This window comes from Colossoma macropomum, unplaced genomic scaffold (assembly GCF_904425465.1).
Source record: "Colossoma macropomum unplaced genomic scaffold, Colossoma_macropomum, whole genome shotgun sequence".
Taxonomy (NCBI): Eukaryota; Metazoa; Chordata; class Actinopteri; order Characiformes; family Serrasalmidae; genus Colossoma; species Colossoma macropomum.
The window spans coordinates 6,006,255-6,028,893 of NW_023494801.1; the positions used below are offsets into that span (position 1 = coordinate 6,006,255).

A 22,639-nucleotide genomic window follows, 5' to 3' on the forward strand; every position below is an offset into this window, starting at 1 on the left:
ATCACACCACACCCACCACTCATTTCCACTCACTCGCAATACAGCAAAGAAATACAGAGAGAAGGCAGATAAGAGAGCAGATAAAGAGCTTTATTAAACTATAGATAGAGAGAAGAACTGACTCAGCAAGATTGTCTGATGGATAGATGCATGGATGGATGGATCAACTGATGTACATACAGATGAATGAATGAATGGATAAATAGACAGATGGATGATGAAGGGATGGATGGATAGACTGATGGATGTAGGAATCGATGGACTAACATATAGATGAATCAGTAGGTGGATGGATGGCTGGATGGATGGATGAATGGAAGGATGGATGAAGGGAGGAAGGGAGAGATGGATAATGGTTGGATGAATGGATAGATTAAATTATGGATGAATGAATAGATGGACAGATAGAAGGATGGATGGACTGATGTATATACAGACAGATGAATGGATGACTGATGTATTGATGGATGCATGGATGGATGGATGAACTGATATATAGATGATAGAGGATAGTTAGATAGACAGATGGATGATGGACAGATAGATGGATGGATTGATGAATGTATGAATAGATGGACTGACATAGATGGATCAGTAGATGGATGGATGGATGGATGGAGGGTTGGAGGGAAGGATGGATGGATGGACTGGTGTATTAAATGATGAGTGGATGGATTGATTTATGTACAGATGTATGTATGTATGGATGTATGTATGTATGGATAGATTGATTGATGTATTGTTCGATGGATGGATTGATGGATAGATAGACTGATGGCTGAAGGGACAGATGGACTGATGGGATGATGGATAGATGGATGCATGAATGGATAAAAGGATGGATGGATTGACCGATGGATGGATAGACAGGTAAATAACTAATTGAGGATGCATGGATGGATGGATGGACTGATCGATAGATCGATGATTGAATGCACAGATTGAAGTACAGATGGACGGATAAATTAATGGACGAGTGGATCGATATGTGGATGGACTGATGAATAAATGGATGGATGGATGGATGGAAGGATGAATGAAGAGAGGGAGGGAGGGAGAGATGGATGATGGATGGAAGGGTGGATTGATGTGTGAACGGAGGGATGGATGGATGAATGGCAGGATGGATAAAAGGATAAATGAAGGGAGAGAGGGAAAGATGGATGATGGATGGATGAATGAATGGATGGATAGATGGCCAAATGGAAGGATGGATGGACGGATGGATGGATGAATGGATGGATGGAAGAATAAATGGAGGGAGGGAGGGAGGGAGAGACGGATGATGGATGGATGAATGAATGGATGGATAGATGGACAAATGGAGGGTGGGAAGGAGGGCAAGATGGATGGATGGATGGATGGATGGATGAATGAATGGATGGATAGATGGAGGGATGGATGACCTGATGTATATATGGACTGATGAATGGATAACTAATGTACTGATGGATGCATGGATGGATGATTGAATGCAAAGACTGATGTATAGATGGACGGATACATGCATAGATGGGTGGACTGATATGTGGATGGGCAGATGGACAGATGGAGGGATGGATGGACTAATGTATATATGGACAGATGAAGTAAAATTTGCCTCTTTCTTCTTGTTTTTCCCTTTGCCAGGCCTGGACAACCTCCTCTTTGAGTTAAACTGAGGACGGCTGTGGTTCAAATAAAAGACCCTCTATTGAGCGTGAAATGGACAAAACCAGACTCTCTCTGTCTGTGTTCAGCCCTGAGGGCTCTCATGTCCCACAACAGCTACTGTGTTTTTGGGCATTCACAGTATTATGATGATGTCATGCAATCGCTTGAGCCCCATTTTGGTAGGCATTTTGTTTTTCAGAATACCAGTAAGTGAGGAAAAATGAAGGAGAGGAGGCCAGAGAGCTCATCCAGAGAAGAAGGGCTACACAGTTAGCCGGTATAAACAGAAAAGACTTCCAGGAAGAAAGCAGCAGAGTGTGTTATTATCACATATGTCATGTTATTACACACTTTAAATTATACAAGCAATGATTCGTAGCAAGACTATTAACCTGTTATGACATTAGCCTGTATTGATAACCAGCCACGGACTGCCAACATCAGTATCTGTGCTATCTTGTTATTTATTGTTTAGCCAGATAGTTTTGATCTATTTTAAATAACTCAAGTAAAAAACAAAGAGCTGTCATACACACTGAAAAATAATGGTTCTTCAAGGGTTCTTTAGTAAAGAAAATGGTTCTATATAGAACCATGAACACTCAAAGAACCCTTTGCATGATTAAAGGCTTCTTTGCGTCATTTAAGTGTTCTTCAGATTGATGGTGAATGTGCTATATATGGTTCTATATAGAACCTGCTTGAAAAGGGTTCTATATTGCACCAAAAAGAGTTCTTGTATTGTAATAAGATTGACATCGTTACAACAAAAGCTATCTAGAACCCGTTTTAAAAAGGGTTCTATATGCGTATGATTAAAAGGTTCTTTGCATCGCGAAAGGGTTCTTCAGATTGATGGCAAATGTGCTGTACATGGTTCTTTATAGAACCTTTTTGAAAAGGGTTCTATATAGCACCATAACAGGTTCCTCTATCGTTATGATGTTAATCTTGTTACAGTAGAAGAACCCTGTTTGGTGCTATATAAAACCCTTCTCAAAAAGGTTCTGTATAAAACCATATACGACACATTAGCTATCAATCTGAAGAAACCTTTCACAATGCAAAGAACACTTTAATCATGCAAAGGGTTTTTTGAGTGTTCATGGTTCTAGATAGAAGTATTTTCTTTACTAAAGAACCTTTGAAGAACCCTCAGTTTCACATGTGTTGTTAGTTATAGACATAGTCGCTTTTTTATTCCTTTTACATACAGGCAGACCTTCTTATCTCCACGACAGCAATGTTCAGAGACTGGGCTCCTTCTCTGACATTAGGAGTAGCAGTCACTACCGGTCATCCATACAAATGCAGCAGGGAGAGCAGTTCTGTGAGTGGCAGGTATCAGCGAGCCACACTCAGAGGAGCTGCGACTAAATCAGGCAAGATGAGGAAAGCACTGCAGTGGAAGCACTTCTTAATATAGCTCAGATGACACCTGCAGAGGACAGTGAACAGCCAGCCATCAGCACAGAAGGTGCTGAGGTAGAAGCAGGAGCCACATGTAACTCAGTGACCTGTACAACCATCAACACTGAGTGTCAGAGGCTACTTACCGAAAATACTGACATTAAAGAGCAGTGTGAACATGCAAAGACAAATTTTGTGATGATAAAAGGTGAACTACTACACTGGCCTCCAAGTTCACACACACTGACAGTATTATTTGGATTCCTAGAAAGTTTCATTCTAGAGAGTTCCAGGAATGCATTAACTAAATTTCAGAAAATGTCATTTTACAGTCAACTGTATCAAAGACATTTCTGACAGTTATAGGCTACATCTCATGTATGAGCACCTGAAACAAGTCATATTCTGGACAGACAGAAAAGAGCTTATTAAGTCAATGCCAACGACTTTCATAAAACATTTTGGATCTTAATTGACTGTGAGCATTGACTGTTTAAAGATATTTGTTGAAACACCATCTAACTCGCAAGCCTGGTCTTCATACAAGCATCATAACATTATCAAATTCCTTATATGTATCACTCCTCAAGGATTAGTTTCATTTCTCTCTAATGTATGTGGAAGCAGAACTAAGTAGTGAGTTCAGACCATGCCTTTAACATGGTGGTGGTAGTATGAGAGAAGACTGATTGAGGGAGGGGGGAGAACTCTGAGAACTTCAGCTGGAGGTCTGGGCAGCTTCTGCCTGTAGCTAGAAGGCCAGATCCCCCTCATAGCTGCAGGATAGGGAGGAGATGGAGTGGCAGTGGGGATTGTGAACACTTCGTTATGGGAACGGAAGGTTAGGAGGTGAATTTATAGGGTTAGCATATCACAGAAAACTCTGGATTACGGGGAAAGCTTGTTCCAGGGTATCGATATGAGCACATAGAGGCTTTGACATACGCAAAACTGTTGGCTTAAATTTTGCACAAGTTAAAATAACCAGTTTTACAAAGCTGTCGGCAGCTTAGGTTCAGACTTCATGTAATATTGATCATGTCCACTTTCATATGGAAGGGGTAATAGGGTTGGTACGTTACAAGTACACCATACTGTCAGGGACACTGTCAATTATCCTCTGCAAATACCTACAGGTGATAAGATGATACTGTGTGCTGCAGCTTAACTAACATGTGTAGTTCCATTGTGCCATTCAGTTAGATCAGAGGTCGGCAACACAATAGTTAGAAAGAGGCATTTTGTACTTTCAGCAGAAATTCAACCACCTTGGGAGCCAAAACATTTTATGTCCAGTTTACCATCTTGGCTGTAAATGTGTCTCAGTATATGCTAATGTGTTAGCATAGGCTAAAAATGTAATATAAACAAAAAACACAGACTAACTTTGCTCTGCTTTAAGCTTTAGCTCAGCTATAGCCGCTTTTCTCACATCTCCGGCAGGAAACTTTTCCAAAAGTGTTATAGTTTCTTGTAAAATGTCTCTCAACGTTCGACTTTTTACGAGGCTGAAGTCTCTTCTTTTTCAAAGAAGGCACCATTTAAGGTAGAACCGGAAAATTTGAACGAAAAACTGACTTCAGTTTCATAACTTTTTAGTGTTTGACAGTTTCTTGTTGCAGATTAAACGTATCAGGAAATCAGCTGGAGTGATTATAAATGCAAATAAGTCAATTCATCTCCAAATTATTGATGTTCGTCTTAAATCTTTCTCTCTGCCATTTCATTAGCTACTAGCTAGGCGAGATTGTTGTCTGCGCTGCTATGGTGACCAGCAGTCTGTGCGCCAGTCTTCAGGGTTAAAGGGTGAATTAGCATTTCTATTAGCAGTTCTACATTAACTCCAGCGTTTAAGACCGTTTATTGTTAAACTGTGTTGAATGATCAGCAGAGCTTTATTTTACTGTAAAGGAGGATTATTTTATTTTTACCTAAACATCTAATTCTGCTGTGGAGCCACAACAGCGCAGAAAAAGGAGCTGCAAGTTGCTGATCCCTGAGTTAGGGGAACACTGCTGTATATGACACATGTGCTATACCAAAACCAGAATACTGACATGTTAATATGTGATGTAACAGTAATATATATGTAGCATGGCAGCCAGGAAAAGGTTTGTTTTTTGTGTCTGGAACAAATTGCAGTTTTAATATGAACATTTTAATAACAGCTTTAATATCTCTGTTAGTCTTGCAGTTGCAGATACATGCCAATAAATGAAATAGTAATTAAATGAGTCGCCCATTGAACAGTTAATATCAGTCGTTTTTATTTCTTTATTTCCTTTCTCCTCTGTCTAACTGTCCTCTCTCTCCGTTTTCAACCTGTCTCTCTCTTTCTCCCTCTTCCTCTCTTTCTTTTCTATTCCTTATTCTTCTCTCTACCCCCTTCCTCTCTTGTCCTTTTCTTTTTGAGATCTTCTATATCTTTTCTCTCCTGTTTCACGCCCGCCTTCTCCTCCCTTTCTCTCTCACTCCTTTTGCCTCTATCTCTCACACTTCTTTCTCTCACGCTCCTTCTTTGCACTCACTCTCTCTCCTTTTCCTACCTTTCTTTCTCTTTCCCCTCTTACACTCTCTCTCCCTCCCTCCGTCCCCCTTCCTCTCTCCTTTTTCTTTTTCCTTCTTTTCTCTCCTCTCTCTTCTTTCTTTCTGTTCTCTCTCCTTTCCTTCATTCTATCTTTCTTTACCCCTTTCCCTTCCTCTCTCTCTCTCTCTCTCTCTCTCAGAAAAGGACAGAAAAGTCCTTCGAGGAAAAAAGCTTGAGTTTGACCTTCAGCTGGACAGAGAAAGGTCAGCATTTCTGTGTGAAGGTGCTACTGTTTTATAATAAATTAATAAAATAGTAATTAAAGGCGTAGCACATTGAATAGTCAATGCAATCAGCATTGCTGATGAGAGAATGCAAAAACAAAAATCCCATCCAGCTTTTATTAACACTGTTACTGAAACAGCTTCAAAACAGTCATTTCATACATACATATTACAAACTGAAGGCAGTTTACTGTAGAGCTACACACTGACAACTGCCAGTGTAGTTTACAGTAGATATACAGTTACATCAGGGGTCATGAATCACATGCTTAGTTCATTGGTTTGGCTTCAAGTTGTGCTGTTCAACTTCACTGTACTTCATTGGAACTGAAGTACATCTTGGTTGGATGCTGTTTTGAGTATAGTTTCCCAATTAATTCAGGAAGAACAACTTCGCTGAAAAATGCCTTTGACCTTTCTTTGATAAAATCCCACAGTGACCGGTCTGGATCTACTCTTTCCCTGTGTGTCCTTTTCTGTCCACACAGATTTGGTATAACTATAAATCAGTATTAAAGCCCAGCACTAATCGTGATCATGTGATCACTACCATCGTGCTGTAAGGAAACAGAGGGAGAGAGAGTGAGAGAGAGAGAGAGAGGGAGAGAGAGAGAGTAATAACAGAGAAAATAGGTGAGATTTGTCTGGCTGTGAGTTCCAGAGTGCTATCAGCTGCTCAGGGTCATTTCCCAGCAGACTCAGCTCAGTTATTCTGCACTGACAGTCAGCAGAGCAGAGCTGAAAAATACATTGTTTTAAAAAACACCTTCATATGTAACATTTCCATCTCCTTCATCACCTACCTGCTAAAATCTCCCTCTCTCTGTTCTGTTCCTCTCCTCCCGCTGCCGTCGTTCAGCCTCATCATGCTAATCCCTTCACATTATGTTACATTTCGCTTCTTCATGCTTCATAAATCTCTCTGACTCTTATTGTCTTTTTCCACCCTTTCCTCTCTTTTCCTTTTTGCTCTTTCCTGTCTTCTTTTCTTCTCTTAATGTCTCCTTCACATCCCTCTCTCATCCTTTTTCCTCCCTTCCTCTCTCTCCTTCTCCTCTCTCTCCTTTCCCAACCTCTCTTCCCACTCTTCCTCTCTCTCTTTCTTTTCCACTCTATTCTTGTCTCCTTTTCCTTTGTCCCCTTTCCTGTCTTCTTTTCTTATCTTAATGTCTCCTTCACATCCCTCTCTTACCCTTTTTTCTCCCTTCCTCTCTCTCCTTCTCCTCTCTCTCCTTTCCCAACCTCTCTTCCCACTCTTCCTCTCTCTCTCTTTTCTTTTCCACTCTATTCCTCTCTCCTTTTCCTTTTTTTCCCTTTCCTGTTTTCTTTTCTTCTCTCAATCTCTCCTTCACATCTCTCTCCCCCTTTTTTCTCTCTTCCTTTCTCTCCTTCTCCTCTCTCTCCTTTTCCAACCTCTCTTCTCACTCTTCCTCTCTCTTTTCTTCTGCACCCTCTCTCCCATCCCTCCTTTTTGCTTTTCCCTTTCCTGTCTTCTTTTCTTCTCTCAATCTCTCCTTTACATCCATCTTTCCCCCTCTTTTCTCCCTTGCTCTCTTCTTCTCCTCTCTCTCTCCTTTCCCCTCGTCTCTTCTTCTCTTGCCCTTTCCTTTTTTAGATCTTCTATATCTTTTCCCTTTGTGCTCTCCTTCTCCTCCATTTCTCTCCCCTTTTCCTCTATTTCTCACTCTCTTTCTCACCCTCACTCTTTCGCTCTCTCCCCTTTTCCTACCTTCCTCTTTTTCCCCTCTCTTACTCTTTCGCTTTTCTTTTTCATCCTCTTTCTCCCTTCTTTCCCCTCTCTCTTCTTCTCTCACTCCCTTTCTTTTTTTAGATCCTCTATATCTTTCCCTTCTGTTTCTCACTATCCTTTCTCTCTCTCTTATCTCTATCTCTCACTCTTTCTCACCCTCACTCTTTCGCTCTCTCGCTCTCTCACCTTTCTCTCTATCTTTCTCCTCTATTCTTCTCTGTCCTGTTCCTGTTCCTCCCTCTCCGTCCCTCCCTCCCCTCTTCCTCTCTCATTTTTTTCCCTTCTTCCTCTCTCCTCCTGTTCTCACGCTTCTTTCTTCCCTTTCTCTCATTCTATCTCTCTTTACCCCACTTTTCTATCCTCTCTCTCTCTCTCTCTCTCTCTCTCTCTCTCTCTCTCTCTCTCTCTCTGCTCTGTGTAGTAGTGATAAAGGCCTCGGACAGAAAGACCCTTTGAGGAAAACAGCCTGAGTTTGACCTTCAGTCGGACAGAAAAAGGTCAGCATTTCTGTGTGTGTGTGAAGATGTCTGTGCTGAGGCTCATCGTCCTTCAGCTGCTGAATCACAAATGGTTCACAGTAATCAATCATTAATGCTATCCATTCTCTGCTGTATGAGAGAGCATCGCTCATGTACAGACAGTGCATCCAGTACCAGTAACTCCAGTATCTCTAATAATAATTCTGAGCATCTCTGCAGCCTCTCTTATGTAATTACAGCACTTAGCATTGTACATAAGTTTAAATGAGGTGTACGTTTTATTATTTACAGCAAGAGACCTCACTGTAGTAGTTTGTGTAGATGAAATGCTTCCTGTGTGTAGAAGCTGCTGGCTGAGGTGATTACAATCTTTCTGAAGACTCCACAGTAGATGGCTCAGTACAGAAGAGCATGACCGTTTTTAAATATTGTTTTCCACTTATCCCAATTATTATTATCTATTATCGTCACATGGCTAAAAACTGGGTCATCTCTACGTTCCCAGAGCCCTTTGTTTGCTCGCTGACATTTCTATGTATCCAGGGCCTGATGTTCCCTCTTTGTAATTTTGGGAACAGCCTTACAGTGGTGCTCGAAAGTTTGTGAACCCTTTAGAATTTTCTACATTTCTGCATAAATTTGACGTTAAAGATAACCATAGAAGTCCTAACAGTAGATAAAGAGAACCAAAAGAAACAAATCAGACAAAAATGATACCTTTGGTCATTTATTAATTGAGGAAAATGATCCAATATTACAGATCTGTGAGTGGCAAAAGTCTGTGAGCCTTTAGGATTAGTGGAGAATTTGAAGTTGAAATTAGATTCAGGTGTTTTCAATCAATGATATGGCAATCAGGTGTGACTGACCACCCTGTTTTATTTAAAGAACAGGGATCTATCACAGTCTGATCTTCACAAAACATGTTTGTGGAACTGTATCGTAGCACGAACAAAGGAGATTTCTGAGGACCTCAGAAGAAGAGTAGATATAGAGGTTCATATACTTTCAAGCACCACTGTATATTCCCAGAGCCTCACTGAAATGTTCTAAGAGCAAACTCATATATTCACATGGCCCATGTTGCCACAATCATTTTTCCTCAAAGTGAAAAATAAGACTAATGTTAATATCTTTGGTATATTTACAAATGTACATACTCAACTATTATACACTCATGAGAACTTTATTGGGAACACCATAATAATACTGGCTAGGGCCTCTCTTTGCTCTCAAAACAGCCTCAGTTCTTTGTGGCATGGATTCCACAAGATGTTGGAAACATTCCTTTGAGATTTCATGAGAGTTCATGTTGACAGGAAGGCCACTGGAGAACACTTAACTCTTTGTCATGCTCATGAAACCAGTTTGAGACGACTTTTGATTTGTGACATGGCGCATTATCATGCTGGAAGATCTTTAAATTGTGGCCACAAACAACAATCCTCAAATAGGCCGTGGCTTTCAGGCAATGTCTGATTGTTATTAATGGGCCCAAAGTGTGCCACGAAAACATTCCCCACACCATTACCCCACCTCCACCAGCCTAGGCTGCTGACACAAGGCAGGTTGGGTCCATGGATTCATGCTGTTGGTGCCAAATTCTGACTCTACCATCTGTTACCACAATTGTACAGAATGGTTATGTAAGTTACCATAGCTGTCAGCTCGTAACAGCCTGGCCATTCTCCATTGGCCTATTCATCAACAAGCTGGTTCTGTCTACAGAACTGCCGCTCAGTGGACGCTTTTCCTTTATTGCACCATTCTGAGTAAACAGATTTTTGTGCATGATTAAACAAATCTTGCTATTAAGACAGGAAAAATACTTATGCCATTGAACTTTGGTGTTGATGAAGACTGTTGAGAGAACTTTGGATGGTAAAAAAATTAACAAATGTATCTTAAACCAAATCAAGTCTTACTTCTCACTCGAAGCCCAGATAACCAAGCTGAAGCTCACTTATTTTGGACATATTATGGGAAGAACCAAATCACTGAACAAGAAAATTATGCTTGGAACAGCTGAAGGTAAAAGAGGAAGAGGACCACCAGCAACAAGATGAATGGAGACAATCAGAGGAGTCATGAACCAGCCATTCAGAAGCCTGAAGACCCAAACAGAAGACAGGATATTCCAGAGAAACACTATCAATATGTCTGCTTGGATTTTGAATCGACTTGACCGTACTAATGATATGCACGATATGTTCAGAAAAACATATTCTGACATAAGCTCACCAGACAAAAATTTAGTCACCTTGTATGTTTAAGGTGTTCAGGCTCCTGCAGATGTTGTTGCACAAGGAAGATCAGGCTATGAATACCTGCAGGGTGTGCAACGGGATTCATAGATTGAGAAGAGGTGGTACAGTGCAGTTAATGTCTCGTTTGATGTGTGGAAAATGGGTCACAAAGCAGATGTTATTGATTGTCAAAAGGCAGTGATTACATTTGGGCATGCCAAAGGCCATAGTGTAAAGGAAGCAGCTGAATTAGCAGGTGTATTGAAGCGTGCAGTCATGCGGGTCGACCAGCAGTGGCAAAAACCCCAGTCTACAGGAAATTCTTGTCAGAATTGTGCCCGAAAGAATTGCTTCTAGAAGTCAATGCAGGTTCTTCACAACCAATTTCTGAAAGAACACAATGCAGAGAACTGAATACCATAAACATATGGAGCATGGCACGCAAGAGGCCTTTGCTCACTTCTGCACACAAAGTTGCCTGGTTACAGTGGGCGAAGAGACACAAAACTTGGACTGTTCATGACTGTAGAAGTGCTATCTGGTCAGATGAATCCCGTTTCTGCCTGTATGTGAATGATGCCCAGCGTCGTGTTCATGATAGACAACATACTCTGTCCATTTCAGTACTGTTTTTAACATGCTCTCAGTGACTTTCCCTTAGGGGGAATCCTCAATGCCATCTTCAGTGCTATTCTATTACAGTATTAGCTCAGCTGACCCCTTGGAGTCAATATAAATAGATTCTTCAAGAGCAGAACTGCAGCAAAAGTGTGTTCTGACACATCCTTTTCATATAAGATTTCAAAACTATTACAATTGGCTACGTTCAGCAACAACAAAAAATGAGGACAATACACCACTTTTAAACCAGACAAAGCAAAGCTCTTTCTGCTAACACAGGTTTCTTAGCTAGCTAATTAGCTCAGTAAGGCTAGCATAGCCAAGCACAAGAGCTCGATTACTCTAATACTCACCAAAATAATTGCTAGATCATTTTTATACTAATGCTGTTTGCTATCCGGTGTCGACCAGAGGAGGATGGGTTCCCCCTTTGAGTCTTGGTTCCTCTCAAGGTTTCTTCCTCTTGCTCTGAGGGAGTTTTTCCTTGCCACCTTGTTTTTCATTGGTGACGCTCATGGGGGCTCGGACCCGGATTTTTCTGTAAAGCTGCTTTGTGACAACACCTGCTGTAAAAGCGCTATATAAATAAACTTTGACTTGACCTGACTTGACTAGATTACTCAATTACTAAGAATCAGAAGTGACAGTCCTACAGTCAAAACATAATAACTGCACCTGCATCATCAGACGGGCAGCCAGAGAGATTTAAGCTGGTCAGAAGGTCAACACCACAGCATGGCCTGTTTAATGACCACTGTAGTCTCTGCCCACCTGGCACACCAGCATGTCCACTCAGTTCCCACTCCCTCTCCCATTTTCCCCCATCTGAAGCTGTATGGACTCATTAGAATGGAGTAATGTATCTGGCTCTTAGTGCAATATCAACTTCACATCTTCACCACATTAACATGTGCCTGTAGACAGTGTCCAGTCTCTAAATGCACTGATCACCGCTCTGTTTTATTCTATTAGGAACTTAAGCTATTAAGAACACAGCTACAGAGTTCAAAGGAAGAGTCCAGTTGCTTGCCAACTTTATAGGAGTAGTTTGGTGAAAAATCAAGTACACACAGTTTTTCTCCTCACCCCAAATTCAGCTGATCAGCCAAGACATGACTGATGACTGATTAATTGATTCTAAATGATTACTTGGTTTTAAAAATGACTCAGTTCAGATGTACGCCACTGTTGACTCAGCTTAGTGTTTAGTTTACAATTTGAATCATAAATATGGTATCCACAGGTCATTATAAAGTCAGGTTTCGCACACTGAAAATGGTCTACAAGGTTAAGCTATTAGCACACAGATCGCTTTTGTGAGTGTCATTGAAATAGAGGAAATCCACACCAGAAGCATATGTGGACTGTGTGTATGTGTATAATTATAGATTGCTTGTATATGAGGATAAACTGAAAATCTGTGTGTGTGTGTATATATAATATATATATATATATATATATATATATATATATATATATATATACATACAGTAACACCAGATTTTCAGTTTATGAAATAAAAGTATATATGAAGTTAAATACTTTTTTAACTAGACTAAACAGCTCAGCAAACATGCTAAAGGGTATTCCAATAATATTAAGTCAGGCTTTACTGAGGGATTCACAGTAAAATTATGACATATGAAGTAAAAAATATGCCACTTAAATGTCTGTTACAATGTTCAAATGCTTCAAACGTCTGTGTTTAAGTAGAGCTGGTCTAAGTGCTATTAAACCCTGGCAGAACGTGAGCGTACACCAGCTAATATAACACTGAATCATGCCAACATTAGCATAGTATGTTACTGCTCAGTTAAGCCCATTAAAAACATTACTCGATTCATCACCAAAAGAATCATTATGTTACTTTATTATTAATATAATCAGAAGTGACAGCCCTACAGTGAAAACATAATTACAGCACCTGCATTATCAGACGGGCAGCCAGACAGATTTAAGCCAGTCAGGAGGTCAGCACCACAGTGTGGCCAGTTTTATGACCACTGCAGTCTCTGCCCACCTGGCACATCAGCATGTCCACTCAATTCACACTCCATTTTTCCACATCTATCTGAAATGAGTAGAATGAAGTAACACAGCTGGCTCGGGGTACGCTATAATCTTCACTACATTCACCTGTATCTGCACTGGTGTGTAAACAGTGTCTGGTCAGTGAAAGTAACATGTCTCCTCTTTAGGAAATTTAGGAAATGGGTAAAAGTGGGTAAAATTGCATTCCTCTTCCGAACACCTGGGATATTGGCTATCTGATTCAACCTTGCAGCACTTTCTGTAATTCTTAAAGCTCATCTGAGGTGCCTGGGCCTAGTTACAGCTGCTAAGCTATGACTGGACATGGGGGAAGATTTAGTGAAAGGTACTCTACGATTGGTTTGATTTATTTGGTTTATACATCCATACATATTGTATATTGAACTGCCATTTTGCGTATGCATCGATATATATTGCATACTGCACTGCCACTTTGTTTATACATCCATACATGCACCACTGCGTTGTCACAGGCATAATATTTATGCAATTTTCCTTTTTTTTGTACTGCACATTAAATTTCATGGTTGTTTTAGTATATTTTATTATACATCTCTACTCCTTCTGTTTATGCACCTGTGTATAGGCATAGGCAATACTTCTGCTCTTCTTTTGCTCTTTACTGTACTTTGTGCTACTGTAACAGACGACTTTCTTTCTGGGATTAATAAAGTTATCTATTTATCTATCTATCTGGCCCAAAACCCAATATTTTGGCAGACCTGTCAGGTTCTCGTGGAGGAGCTCAACAGAGCTCTCTCTCTATCTGTGTCTCCAGCACTGCTGATTTGCTATGTTTGGTAAATTCTCAGAAATTCACCAATTTTCATTCAACCCTAACCTTTTCCCTCTCCCCCAACCACCCCATCTCAAGAGGGCGTCGCCGTTCATGTCGCAGTTTCTAAAATTATTCACCCTCCCTCCATTTCTTTGCCCTTCTTTCCTCTGTTTCCACGCACTCTCTCTCTGCTGCTCTCTCTCTCCTTCTCTGTCCCCTTCTCTCCTCTCCCCTCTCTTCCCTTCTCCTTTCTCCCTCCTCTCTTTCTACCCCTTCTCTCTTATTTTTTCTTCTCTCTCACTCTCTCTAACCTTCTCTCTCTTCGCCCTTTCTTTCTCATTTTCTTTATCTTCATTCTTCCCTATCTTTCTCTCCTCCCCTCTTTTCTATCTCTCCCTCTTCTTTCTCTCTACCCTCCTCTCTCTCTCCTTCTACACTGCTCTCTCTCTTTTTCTCTTACTCCTTGTCCTCTCTCTCTCTCTCTCTCCCTCTCTCTGTCCTCTGAGGCTCACAGTCAATGCTGAGGAGGATAGAATAGCAGTGAGAGTGAAGGAGAGTCCTGCAGCAGTCCCAGCGCTGACAGAGCATGTGCAGGCGCACACACACGCCGCTCAAGGCTGACGCAGCAGTTTTAGTACAGACGTGTGATGCATATCACATGAGCTTAGAGTGGAGCACCTACAGTCCTACAGAAGGGCTTCCTCAGGGGGTCGTCACTAAAGGCAGCGCTTATATACAGTCTCCTCAATCCAAACGTCCAGTATACTGGACATTCTGTCTCAGGTACTGTAGCTCTGTAGAAGCTGGACTGTCACCACACTCGCTTTTATGTTTCCACAGAACTCAAAAAGCACACAAAAGCACTGCGGACTCAGTAAATGATGCTTTGATTAGTATGATAGACTCATCCACCATCTATCCACTCATCCAGAATGCTCCACCACCCAAATAGTACCTGCTCTGTGGGGGTCCATGGGGGTCCTGACCACTGAAGAACAGGGTAAAAGGTCGCTAACAAAGTATGCAGAGCAACAGATGGACTACAGTCTGTAATTGTAGAACTACAAAGTGCTCCTATATAGTAAGTGGAGCTGATAAAATGGACAATGAGCGAAGAAACAAGGAGGTGGTCATAATGTTATGCCTGATCGGTGTATGTATACACACACACACACACACACACACATATATATATATATATATATATATATATATATAAACATGATTTTACTGCAGAATATTAAAGTAACTGACAACCAAATCATCACAGGTCATATGCCAATATACAACACACTATCAGGTGGTCATTTAACCCCTTAAAAGTTTTATTACACATTTCTATAGCCTAAGAATAGCTCAAGCAGTTTGCACTGAAGTCCATGTAGTTACTGAATAATAAGCTTTAGTGTGTAATAATCCTGGGATTTTCATCAGATTATGTACAGATTAAAAGGAAGAGACTTTTCTGTAGTATATATTAGCAGACCAGCAAATCTTACCTAAAATCATCTATGAAAATACAGCTCAGAAAGTCTGACTGGTTTGGGAGGTCAGCGGGGCAAAAAAATAGATCAGGACACCCCTAGTTCATTCATATGTGCCATATGTGTCTATAATTAGTAAACTGTGGCTTAAAGAACATTTTAAAAATAGTTCAGCACCACAAAAGGTTACTATTGTCACAAGTCATAGAACCATTTCTTGATACTGTATAGAACAATTCTGCTAACAGTGTAAGCTTTTAGAATATCCCTACAGACTGAGCATCTCAGAAGGCACAGTCCACTGACCGATATCACATCAGTAAGAGTGGACATGCAGGCTGTCCAGGCAAGTGATTATGAATAATTCAGAGAGACTCTGGCAGCGCAGTAGGTGGCTGGCTGGGTATGAGGAAACAAGCTCAGGGAAAACTACAAAATCCACACAACACAAAACAGAGGCAAGAAACTGCACAGAAACGTCAGCCTCCAGCAAACTGCACCTCCCTAAGAATAGATCTGTCCACACCTGCAGACACACACACACACACACACACACACACACACATTTGTTTCTGTATAATGTCAGGACATTGGGTCACACAAATGCCCCATAAGATTCTCTCTCTCTCTGTCTCTCTCTTTCCTTAATCCCCCTTGGCTTTCAGACAGTCACAGTATGTCAATATCTTTATCTCACCTCCCAAACACAAACACACACTGTCACCTCCCCGAAATCCCACTCTGGCTCCTCGGCTCGCTGCTGTGTGGCAGAGCATTAGGAGTTTTCTCTTTTTTCTGTTAGCACACTACAGCATCCATTTTGGATCTGGCCGGATTCCACTGAGAGATTTATGCTGCTGAGAGTGTAGCGGGAGAGCTGAGTTAGTGCTGTCTCATCTCTCTGCTCCGAGACTGGCATAGCATTTATCCCTCTAGGAACTGCATCCCATTACGGACTCTCATTTACTGAGTAACCGGAATACAGAAAGTCATCAACAACATCATTTAGCCATTCTAGAGAGAATCACTGTTATACATGGACATTATCTACTCTATTTTACCAATTTTATACCAATTTTATGTTTTAATAAGGCTGTACAAACGGGCATACAGTCATGTACAAAAGTTTTGGCACCCTAGTCAAATGGCTTGTTTTGTTCATTTTCTAAGTGATAGTAAGTTGACACATCCTCTACAGAGAACACACTTCGGCACGTCTTAATTTTGTTCAACTTTTTAGGTTAAAAAGCCAAACTATGCCTAATTTACATTTTAGTGACTTCTTAATTTTAAATACAGGGCATCAAACAATGCCAACCATGCTTATATGACTTTATCACATATACCATGTTTTGTTGCAAAGGCTCAGTTGTTTCCTACAGAGGATGAACGAACTTATTTTCACTTAGAATTTGGCCAGGAGTTCAAATCTTTTGTATGCAACTGTTTATACTGGCGTACGCTTTGCTACTCCGATAAAGACAGTGCCCGAATGTGGGCGCCTTGGCAAGGATGCGATGTTAAGGACGTGACCTATAAAGCAGAGGGTGTGGTCGGCTCTGGTGCATCTAACTAGCCTAAATGGTCTGGTCTAACTACTCTAGCTGCTGCTAGCCATGAGATTAGTCCACAAACAGTGAATATTATTTCTCTGGCAAACCAGGAGGCTGCCACATCATCCACTAAGGAGAAAAGACCTCGTGTAGAAGATGACATTCAAAAATCAATGTTGTACTGCTCTGTCAGCTTATTAGCTCATCTGAAGAGGCAGCCTCCATTATTCAACCAATTTTCCTCAGCTATTTTTCATTAATAAAACACATTTTTAAATTTTGGCCTCCAGCACTTTCATTTAAAAAGTAAATCTAAATCCTGGCGCTAATTAAGGACAAAGTCCAAAATTAAAGCATGCCACCACTGATCTCCGGAGCAGTGGAAATGTATTCTATGGAGTGACGAATCACACTTCTCTATCTGGCAGTCTGATGGACGAGTCTGGGTTTGGTGAATGCCAGGAGAACATTACCTGCCTGACTGCATTGTGCCAACTGTAAAGTTTGGTGGTGGAGGGATGATGCTATGGGGTTATTTTTCAGGGACTGGTCTAGACCGCTTAGTTCCAGTGAAGGGAAACCTTAATGCTTCAGCAGAGAAAGACATTTTGTACAATTCTATGCTTCCAACTTTGTGGGAACAGTTTGGGGAAGAACCTTTTCTGTTCCAGCATGACTGAGCCCCAGTGCACAAAGCAAGGTGTATGAAGGCATGGCTGGTGTGGAAGAACTTGACCGGCCCCTCACAGAGCCCTGACCATCAAACAGCTTTAGGATGAACTAGAACAGAGACTGTGAGTCAGGCCCTCTCGTCCAACATCAGTGTCTGACCTCACAAATGCTCTTCTGGATGAATGAGCAAAAATTCCCACAGACTCAAACTCTTGTAGAAATCTTTGTGGAAGCTGTTACAGCTGCAAAGGGGGGCCAACTCCATATTAATGCCTATGGATTTACAACCCCATTTCCAAAAAGGTTGGGACGCTGTGCAAAATGGAAATGAAAACAAAATGCAATGATGTGCAAATCATTTAAACCCTGTATTTATTTGAAAATAGTACAAACACAACATATCAGATGTTGAAACTGAGAGATTTTATTGTTTTTTGAAAAATATATGCACATTTTGAATTTGATGGCAGCAACACGTTTCAAAAAAGTTGGGACAGGGGCCTGTTTACCACTGTGTTTCATCCCCTCTTCTTTTAACAACATTCTGTAAGCGTTTGGGAACTGAGGAGACACTGCTGTAGTTTTGAAAGTTAAATGTTTTCCCATTCTTGTTTGATATAGGATTTCAGCTGCTCATCAGTTTAGGGTCTTCTTTGGCGTATTTCTCATTTTGAAGTGCCAAATGTTTTCAGTCGGCAGGTATGGACTGCAGGCAGGCCAGTTTAGCCCTATTACTCTTTTACTACAGAGCCATGCTATTGTAATATGTGCAGAATGTGGTTTTACATCATTTTGCTGAAATTAACAAGTCCTTCCCTGAAAATACATGATTTGCAAAAAGAATTTAAAATGTTGATTTGTCAAACCAACATTTTAAATTCTTTTTGCAAATCATGTATCAGGACACTTTTCCTCTTTGCCTCAGTCCATCTCAAATGAACTCCAGCCCAGAGAAGGTGGCAGCGTTTCTGGGTCCTGTTTATGTATGATTTCTTTTTTACATAGTAGAGTTTTAACTTGTATTTGTGGATGCATTGATGAACTGTGTTCACAGACAGTGGTTTTCAGAAGTGTTTCTGAGCCCATGCAGTGATTTCCTCTACAGAATCATGTCTGTTTTTAACGCAGTGCTGCTTGAGGGCCCAAAGATCTTTGCTAGCCAATATTGGTTTTCAGTGTTATTCTTTGCATACAGAGATTTCTCCAGATTCTCTGAATCTTTTAATGTTATTATGTACCGTAGGTGATGAAAAGCAAAAGTTCTTTGCTATTTTACATTGAGAAACGTTATTCTTGAATTGTTGCACTATTTAATCGCGCCGTCTTTCACAGAGTGGTGACCTCCTCCTCATCTTTCTTCTGAAAGACTCAGCCTCTCTGAGACGCTCATTGTCTACCCAGTGATGTTACTGACCTGTTGCCAATTAACCACCAGGTTTTTTTTTTATGCATTACACAACTTTACTAGCCTTTTGTTGCCGTCATCCCAACTTTTTTTGGAACGTGTTGTTGGCATCAAATTCACAACATGCGAATATTTTTCAAAAAAGCAATAAAATTTCTCAGTTTTAACATTTGATATGTTGTCTTTGTAATCTTTTCAAATAAATACAGGATTTAAATGATTTGCACATCATTGCATTTTGTTTTCATTTACATTTTGCACAACGTCCCAACTTTTTTTGGAAATGGGGTTGTAGAATAGGATTTTATAAAAGCTCATGTGTGTCCCAATACCCATATAATGTCCACATAATGTGTGTGTGTGTGTGTGTGTATGTGTATATATATATACATATATATATATGTATATACATACATATGTATGTGTGTATATATATATACATATATATATATATATATATATATATGTATATGTGTGTGTGTGTGTGTGTCTGTGTGTGTGGGTGTAAATTTGTTCTGATTGGCTGCCTTGTATTAGGCCTCATTAAAAAAGGAGATCAGGCTGAAACACTCCTTGTAATTTCAATGTAAATAGGTGGGGCTAAACTGCTGTAGGCTAAACAGAAGGATATATGGAAATGTCTGTGTTTTAATGACATGACAAACACAATGAATTCAAATCCAAAGCTGAACTGGAGAGTGAACCGTACATTATGATACTTATTATTTACACCCTACGGCAAACTTCTTTATTCCACAGATAATCAGCACAGCAAGACATAAGACACATCACTCTTTGTGATTTGTAATTTCCTCTGCAGGACATTTTACCTCAGCTACCATATTCCTGTCACTCTGAAGCACACTGCTACTCATAACATAACTGAACTGCCCAACCCCACACCTGTAGTGACGTCATCAAAACCATCGTCCAACACAAGTTTCCGCAATCCATAGATTAATTCTCCCAAACAGGATTTTAGGCCCCGGTGCAGACACCATCAAGGCTAAAGCTAATATCTGCATGATAATGCAGTGATATAATGTAAAATATATGAGATAAAAAAGTATGAACCACAACTGACAGCTCGCTGTTTGTGAATATAAAGGGAATTTTAAGATTTTTCAAAATGGCCAGTGAGTCTAGCTACAACATAGGTGTTTCTAATAAACTGGTAACTCTGTGCATATACACCTGCATTAAAAGGAGGTTTCGGCATATTTAAATGGTTGAGTTGTAAACTAAATGGTGGTTTGGTGTGAAATGCTCCATTCTAGAGAAACTTATCAAGTCAGAATTGTTCACAGTGGTGGTGATAGGAACCAGACGTTTAAAGAGTTTAACTGCTTCTAAAAACTCCCTCACAGAAAGATACAACATGAAACAGTTACAAATACGCTGACTGGTGTCGGAGACATTGCTTTACGGTAGTTTGTTGTAAGATGTTCACTTAAATCATGCTTTTTAAAAGCAATGGCAGAGAGGCACACAGGGCACGTGAGACAAAACAGTCCAGAAAGAATATTACATATTAAACTGAAGACACATGTAGGTTCTCTGGTGGTTTTGGATAGCAAATAAAATGGCTATATTTGTCTAGTAGACATTGCGACCCCTGGTTCCCATCACCACCACTGTAAAGACATCTCAATAAGTCTGTGAGTTCCTCTACAATGAACCATTTCACATCAAACCACTCTAAATGACTCTGTTCACAACTTGGTAACAAAATAATGCAGAAATTTAAAAAAAATACGTGGAATTCTCCTTCAAGCCTCCTCCATCAAAGAATCACTGAGATTAGAGTGTATTGTATCATGAAATCAACACCTGTGCTTGCACATATAACTGTAATACCAGCATACACAGCTCTAGTCATGTCAGTATTAAAGGGAACTCCACCGAGTTTTCAAAATTTCTGCAATATTAAATGGTTGGATGTAAACTAAGTCATTCAGAGTGGTTTGGTGAAATCTGAGACACTGTTTTATGGTAGTTTTGTGATAAAAGTTTGGCCTAAAATGTATTTTAATCAATTAATTTTAATCTATTAACGGTGAAGGATGTTCTAAGGCAAAATAGTCCTCAACAAAAACTTATTTTTTTTCAGATTCAGATTATTTTACCATTTTTACCATTATTACCATTATTTTGGATAGTAAGTAAAATAGCTGTATTTGTGTTGTAGTCATGGTGACCCCTGGTTCCCATCAGCACCACTGTAAAGTAATTTGAATCGGCAAGTTTTTCTACTATGAACCAATTAACCCCAAACCACTCTGAATGATGTATCTTACATCTCAACCACTGAATTATGCAGACATTTTTTTTAAAATCGCTGGAATTCTCCTTTAAGTTACACCACAAACTCCAGCACCCCCCCCCCACACACCCCTCCTCCCTCCACCCCTTTAATTCTGCAGCTTCCTTTACAAGCTCTGAGCTCTTCTAGCTGACATCATAGCGACTGTGCATCTCTCGAAAGTTCATTTCCTCTGCAGTGCACGTCGTGCAAATGTGTAGGCACCGTCCACGCGCCCAGGTGATGCTCCCCTCCTCCTCCACGCCCCTCTCTGCAGTGGGCTTGTCCCACGCACGAGGACACCGCTTTTACACCCATGATAAAGATATTTTAACCCCCCTTTTTTGCGGCTGCACACTAGAAAAATCATCAGTGGGCGTTTTCCCGCTCACTGCTCGTGCACGGGCGACTGAGTTAAATCCGTGTCCTTCCCGCGTGCCCGGGCTGGCAAGGGTGGAGGGGGGGGTGCGCGAGAGACGCACCTTTCCATGCAGAAACTTCCAAGCACTGCAATGCAGAAGGCGCGTGCGCGCACGAGCACACCGCCGCTACTTTTTCCCCCTCTGCACGAGCGCAAAGCTCTCAGACTAAAACCTGTACTCGAGCGAGGAGACTTAAAAAAAAAAAGATCAAAGCACCTTTTTTACACTGCATTTTCACGCGGGATGGATATTAGCAGTGCTGCAATGTGCGCGCGCGCCTTTCAGACGCTGTGTTGCATTGCATCGCTTCGCACCTCACCGCACTTCACGAAGCTGAAGTCAGCCGGCTTCTTGTTAGAATTTCACCGGTCCACCTTAAATGGTGCTGCATTTAAGGTGGAACGGGGAAATTCGAGCAAAAAGGCGGCGAATAGGAAACTGACTTTAGCCTCGTTCGCACTTTACTGTACTGCATTGAACTGCATGACTGCAAAAAAACCCCAACGCTACTTATTAACGCGATTTCTCCGGACTTACGTGACGAGCAGTGATGGAGGGCGAGGAAGAGGAGGATGAAGCTGCTGCTGATGATCCCCATCTTCATCCTTCGCGGTGCACGCGGGCTGTCCAGTGCATCAGATTAGCAATTGTCCTCTGCTTTTTTTCTCCTCGCCGCAGGGCATTTTCCGAGCCACCTTCCCGGATAACTTTACCTCCAGCAGCCACAACTCTCTTCCCCCACCTCTCTTTCTCTCTTCTCTCTCTCTCTCTCTCTCTCTCTCTCTTTCCCAGGCGCGGGGGCGCGCATCCGTGTCTGCGCTTGCGGCGGGAGCGCGCACAGCCGCTCTAGATGTCGACGCGAGTTTTAAAGAAAGCTTTGTGTTTGTAATGGGGTGTGAAAGCTGTCATTCAGTCTCACCCGAGCTGCTGCTTGGTCCCACTTTAACAGCCGGGCTTTAGGGTGTCAGGGTGGGGGAGGAGGGGAGAGGGGTGAAGAGAGG

The 22,639-nt window shown here is 41.1% G+C and overlaps 1 protein-coding gene across 1 annotated transcript in view; it reads right to left on the reverse strand.

Moving 5' to 3' along the window:
- cntnap1 (contactin associated protein 1) overlaps positions 1-22,424 on the reverse strand; it is a 64,128-nt gene extending 41,704 nt beyond the window's left edge. The window contains exon 1 of the mRNA XM_036590259.1: positions 22,176-22,424. Coding sequence (XP_036446152.1) covers positions 22,176-22,242 — 67 coding nt within the window. The 5' untranslated portion in view covers positions 22,243-22,424. The remainder of the gene's footprint in view (positions 1-22,175) is intronic.
- Positions 22,425-22,639: the final 215 nt, after the last annotated feature.